The following is a 6,831-nucleotide window of genomic DNA, read 5'->3' on the forward strand; positions in this document are numbered from 1 at the left end:
GGAGCACGATAGGAAACCCTAAGGACCCTACCGTCCCAGAAATATGATCGTGAGTAGGCTCCTCTGTAGCCAAAGAGGACCTACCACTAGGAAGCAAAATTACTTCCCCCTCCGGGGGTAAAATGGCCTCACTGCCAGGTGGAAGGCTGACTACAGCTCCACTCTGTGCTTTTGGATGCTTACTGTCTGCCCCAGCCTTAATACCCTTTTTTCGGGTGACAGACTTATGGGATAGTACCTTGTCCCACAAGGTATGTGGCCAAGCCAAACACACGGAACAAGGTCTATCCCGGGAGCAGTCTCGACAGGAAAGACAGAGGTCATGGTCATCCCCATCGAGGATGACATGACCGCAATCTCCCTGACGAGTTTTAGAAGCACTCTGCCCCTTCTTACCTGTCATACTGCTCGGCGGGCAGCGACCAGCAACGCACGAGAAAAAAAAATCGAGTGAAAAACACCGAATAGTTGACAGAAGTAAATGGTAACAAAACAAACAGTAGGAGACACCGAGAGGGCCTTCTACACAGCGGTATCGTAACGTAAAACAGTCCACGTGTGCGGTAACCAACCAACACAGAAAGGCCGAAAACGGCAAAAACAGGGACTGACAACACAAACCACGAAGAAAGACCTGTCAACAATAAATGTAAGAACCAAATACAGATACTGTACAACACAAATAACACGTGAAACACTAAGAAATGCCTGAAAACCGTAGAAGAAATGTCGCTCCTCAGTCGGTGATGGCTGCCATAAGCGGAAGTGAGGTTTTGGGTCATGCGCGGTGCGTTCGTACCAAGCATTAAGGGTCCTCTCACGGGATATTTATTTTCTTTGTTATGTAAATTATGGGCTGCCGGTGGGAATACGCTATTGTCTATATGGTGGTGAGGTATTATTGAAATAAACTGCCAGATATAGTAGGAATAAGCCCGACCACTGTCCAGCGCACTTCTCCCACCATCAAATCAGAGCATATGTGTTCTATTTCAGTTTTTATGTTTACATATGTTTTAACTAGTTTGAATTCTAGTGCCTCGTATGTGAAATTATGCCCGCCCATAATATGCATGTGAATTTTTTTATTTATTTATTTATTTTGTTTGTTTGTTTGTTTGTTTGTTTGTTTGTTTATTTATTTATTTATTTATTTATTTGTCTATTTTTAATTATGATTTTAAATTTGTATGACACTTAGATAAAATATTATTCAGCTAAGCCAACAGACACGCTCCCCTCACACTGATGCTTTTTGAACCGCTGTTCTTGAGGAACAGCGGTCTGGAGCCCACCTTGATTGCACTCATCACATATCGTCACCAGCCATAAACTGCCGAACTAACATTTAACACAATGATAAAAAAATTCCGGAAAATGTAGAAAAAAAAGTATTGGTACTTACGTGTAACAAGGGAAGCTCCACAAAGAACAGGTGATAATAGGTTGGTGAGAAGTACAGAAATCAGCAGTCCTTTTAATGTAAAACGTCCCATCATAGCAATGATAATCATTCGTGGTTGCGTTTAGTATCAGTCTGCCAACGATCCACACAACTATCCACAATCATGGCTTCGTCCTGACCGTTCACAACCGCTCTGTATTATCTCTGTGTGGTTATGGTCCACCTGTCTTCAAATGCGCAACGGGTTGTCCAGACATGTCATTGATCGTTGTTGTAACTGTTTAACCATATTGAAAAAAAAGAGATCCAAAAATCCATTGTTTCACAACTAAAATATCACGAGAGCAACATTGCATGTAATTGAATAGCTGCCATTATGAAAAAGTTTGATATTTGTCATTATAAACCTGCTTAACATGTAATAGGAGGGAGTAATGAAAACACATTGTCACGCGGCGGTTTGAACAAGTAACCATTCGGTTTGTTTTTTTCTTGACTAATATAGCATTATAGCATACAAAGTAAGCGACACCATATAATACAAAGGGTTGTACAAAAGACAAACAAGTAACACCGTTTAACACAAAGGGTTGTACAAAAGACAGACAAGTAACACCATTTAATATAAAGGGTTGTACAAAAGACAAACAAGTAACACCATATAATACAAAGGGTTGTACAAAAGACAAACAAGTAACACCATATAATACAAAGGGTTGTACAAAAGACAGGTAAGTAACACCATTTAATACAAAGGGTTGTACAAAAGACAGGTAAGTAACACCATTTAATATAAAGGGTTGTACAAAAGACAAACAAGTAACACCATTTAATACAAAGGGTTGTACAAAAGACAGGTAAGTAACACCATTTAATACAAAGGGTTGTACAAAAGACAGGTAAGTAACACCATTTAATACAAAGGGTTATACAAAAGACAGGTAAGCAACACCATTTGATATAAAGGGTTGTACAAAAGACAGGTAAGTAACACCATTTAATATAAAGGGTTGTACACAAGACAGGTAAGTAACACCATTTAATACAAAGGGTTATACAAAAGACAGGTAAGCAACACCATTTGATATAAAGGGTTGTACAAAAGACAGGTAAGTAACACCATTTAATATAAAGGGTTGTACAAAAGACAGGTAAGTAACATCATTTAATATAAAGGGTTGTACAAAAGACAAGTAAGTAACACCATTTAATACAAAGGGTTGTACAAAAGACAGGTAAGTAACACCATTTAATATAAAGGGTTGTACAAAAGACAAACAAATAACACCATTTAATACAAAGGGTTGTACAAAAGACAAACAAATAACACCATTTAATACAAAGGGTTGTACAAAAGACAGACAAGTAACACCATTTGATATAAAAGGTTGTACGAAAGACAAACAGGTAACACCATATAATACAAAGGGTTGTACAAAAGACAAACAAGTAACACCATATAATACAAAGGGTTGTACAAAAGACAGGTAAGTAACACCATTTAATATAAAGGGTTGTACAAAAGACAGGTAAGTAACACCATTTAATACAAAGGGTTGTACAAAAGACAGGTAAGTAACACCATTTAATATAAAGGGTTGTACAAAAGACAAACAAGTAACACCATTTTATACAAAGGGTTGTACAAAAGACAAACAAATAACACCACTTAATACAAAGGGTTGCACAAAAGACAAACAAATAACACCATTTAATACAAAGGGTTGCACAAAAGACAAACAAATAACACCATTTAATACAAAGGGTTGTACAAAAGACAAACAAATAACACCATTTAATGCAAAGGATTGTACAAAAGACAGGTAAGTAACACCATTTAATACAAAGGGTTGTACAAAAGACAAACAAGTAACACCATTTAATACAAATAGTTGTACAAAAGACAAACAAGTAACACCATTTAATACAAATAGTTGTATAAAAGACAGACAAGTAACACCATTTAAACCAAAGGTTATACAAAAGACAGGTAACTAACACAATTTAATACAAAGGGTTGTACAAAAGACAGGTAAGTAACACCATTTAATACAAAGGGTTATACAAAAGACAGGTAAGCAACACCATTTGATATAAAGGGTTGTACAAAAGACAGGTAAGTAACACCATTTAATACAAAGGGTTGTACAAAAGACAGGTAAGTAACACCATTTAATACAAAGGGTTATACAAAAGACAGGTAAGCAACACCATTTGATATAAAGGGTTGTACAAAAGACAGGTAAGTAACACCATTTAATATAAAGGGTTGTACAAAAGACAGGTAAGTAACATCATTTAATATAAAGGGTTGTACAAAAGACAGGTAAGTAACACCATTTAATACAAAGGGTTGTACAAAAGACAGGTAAGTAACACCATTTAATATAAAGGGTTGTACAAAAGACAAACAAATAACACCATTTAATACAAAGGGTTGTACAAAAGACAAACAAATAACACAATTTAATACAAAGGGTTGCACAAAAGACAAACAAATAACACCATTTAATACAAAGGGTTGTACAAAAGACAGACAAGTAACACCATTTGATATAAAGGGTTGTACGAAAGACAAACAGGTAACACCATATAATACAAAGGGTTGTACAAAAGACAAACAAGTAACACCATATAATACAAAGGGTTGTACAAAAGACAGGTAAGTAACACCATTTAATATAAAGGGTTGTACAAAAGACAGGTAAGTAACACCATTTAATACAAAGGGTTGTACAAAAGACAGGTAAGTAACACCATTTAATATAAAGGGTTGTACAAAAGACAAACAAGTAACACCATTTAATACAAAGGGTTGTACAAAAGACAAACAAATAACACCATTTAATACAAAGGGTTGTACAAAAGACAAACAAATAACACCATTTAATACAAAGGGTTGCACAAAAGACAAACAAATAACACCATTTAATACAAAGGGTTGTACAAAAGACAAACAAATAACACCATTTAATACAAAGGATTGTACAAAAGACAGGTAAGTAACACCATTTAATACAAAGGGTTGTACAAAAGACAAACAAGTAACACCATTTAATACAAATAGTTGTACAAAAGACAAACAAGTAACACCATTTAATACAAATAGTTGTATAAAAGACAGACAAGTAACACCATTTAAACCAAAGGTTATACAAAAGACAGGTAACTAACACAATTTAATACAAAGGGTTGTACAAAAGACAGGTAAGTAACACCATTTAATACAAATTCAGATAAGTAAAGCCTACTAATACATCAAACTACATCATACAACTGGCTCGTCCAAAGAAGTGATCGAAGTAAGATTTAAGATCTAGGCGGGAATGTGCACTAGCCTCATAATTCTGTATATTTTGTATAATATAGCTGATCATTTCAGAACAAGTCAAGCACATTTGTATATTCTGAACCGTGCCGCTTTTCGAATGAATTAAAATGTGGTAAGCAGGTTACTGCAAACCTTGGGGACCAGAAGTTTACATGCAGCGTCGTTCACCTGCAATCTCGAAGATTGATCAAGCAAATTTAGATAAGATGCTATAAAGTCAAAAAATAGATTAAACTGCATCACACAATTTATCAAAACATGTCACAAAGACCCTGTCAAGTCCTCAAATTTATCTCTTAAATATGTCAAAACCTTGTCTTTAAAAAAAACCTTTAAAACAGAACTTTACTGACCATACCCATCATATACACCCACCAGAATTGGAAATTAAAGACACGACAGACCTGGCACTTTTCCACAACGAAACAAAGATCGTCAGCGTTTTATTGCCAAGATCCATGACTTTCGTGTTGCTTGAGATATTATTATAGATAACATGCTTCCCGAATCGTTGGTGTTTACATGTCATATTTATATACACGCTTCGCTGGGTGTCATATGATATACCTAAAATCCTGAAGAAAAATCCTTTTACATTTTTTACATATTTTATCTTTTTTTTTTTTTTTTTTGTATGGCATATTGAATTACTGTAAGAGATGAAGGATAAGATAATTGCAAGAAAAGAAGACTTTTTGTATAACAAATATTGCAATCTTCAAAAAGTCAAGGGAAAAAACATTCCATTTTAACACTTTGAGTTAAACGTCAATTTTCCAAATTTTACGACTTTTCGCACAATAGGACAGAACTAGACATTTTAGTAGAGTAGAAGAAATGCTTTCTACAGGAGGGGGATCGCCCAGTCCTAATGGATAAGACTTCGCCTTTAGTTTGGTATCAGTCATGATATTTGTAAAGTAGGGACAAGCTTATTTCTAGAGGAAGGGAATTTCCCTGTCCCGATGTGTTTACATTTCACCTTTAGGTGTCAGTCATGATATTTGAAGAGGATGGAAATAACGATATGAATAAAAGTTGAAACTACCTGTATTGATTTGCGATATGAAATATTTGTGACGCCCAAACGATTTTTTTTTCTCTTGAAACATTTTCTTCAGGTTGGTAATGTCAATAGAATATAAATTCTTATAACACAACCAGTGGAAGATTACAGTGTGATGTTTCGATGACTACACGATTATCTTCATCAGACAAATGACCAATGCGGAGTGTACAAGCACTGACGCACGTAGAGTACAAGATGATATGGAATTGACCAACGTTTTCGGCTACACTGTAATCATATGTACAGTAAGGTCAAAAATAGTGTGACGAGATGGTAAACAGATTGTAGACCAATACGTAGTCCCTATTAAGTACCGGCCCGCAGCAGCGTCTTCGGATGTATGTGACATCGACAACGGCCTGTACTACTGTACACGTTTATTATGTCTGTACCTTGGCAGACCAGTCCATGACTCTCTGAATAGTTGTACATACATAACTATACGATATCCCTCCTTTAACATCTCAGCTAACACTGTGTCAAATTATAAACAATATTGTGTGTCTCTTCTGGATCTAAACTATGTCAAAACAATCAACGTTTAACGGTAAACATAATTAATCGACAGACCGGGTAACCCGGATGTATGTAGCCAAATACACGTAACCAGTAGAAAGGGTTGTTACATCTATCTAAAACTGTTAATCATTTAGAATAAACACCAACTGTCGATAATAAACACGATATTAACACCACATACCCACCATTTGAAATGAAAAGAAGACGATGACAAAGCTTACCTGTAAAACGAAATCCGAAAGGCACTCCCAGTTCACATTTCTACGTAATGTAGGTTTCCCTTACGTGGGTGTGCTAAAGCTCGGTTAAGTAGAACATGACAAGTTTTTTATCTACGTATCTGGTACACACATACACATATACAAACCGAAAGTACATTGCAGTTGGTTGTTATATATTTTTTTCCTTCTTTACAGGGATTAAAACACAAACTTTTTTTCATTTTAGAAAATAATAAAACATTATATTTGAATGTGGACCTGAACTTACAGAATATCAACATACTTA

At 35.4% G+C, this 6,831-nt stretch overlaps 1 protein-coding gene across 1 annotated transcript in view; it reads right to left on the minus strand.

Annotated features, from left to right (window-relative positions):
- Positions 1–6,593, minus strand: part of LOC132557020 (uncharacterized) — a 41,346-nt gene extending 34,753 nt beyond the window's left edge. The window contains exons 1-2 of the mRNA XM_060221485.1: positions 6,546–6,593; positions 1,406–1,682 (exon numbers count right to left, since the gene is read on the minus strand). Of these exons, the coding sequence (XP_060077468.1) occupies positions 1,406–1,514 (109 nt within the window). The 5' untranslated portion in view covers positions 1,515–1,682; positions 6,546–6,593. The remainder of the gene's footprint in view (positions 1–1,405; positions 1,683–6,545) is intronic.
- Positions 6,594–6,831: the final 238 nt, after the last annotated feature.

Source organism: Ylistrum balloti, unplaced genomic scaffold (assembly GCF_031769215.1).
Source record: "Ylistrum balloti isolate Yb309-2 unplaced genomic scaffold, AGI_CSIRO_Ybal_v1 Utg369652, whole genome shotgun sequence".
In the NCBI taxonomy this organism is placed as follows: Eukaryota; Metazoa; Mollusca; class Bivalvia; order Pectinida; family Pectinidae; genus Ylistrum; species Ylistrum balloti.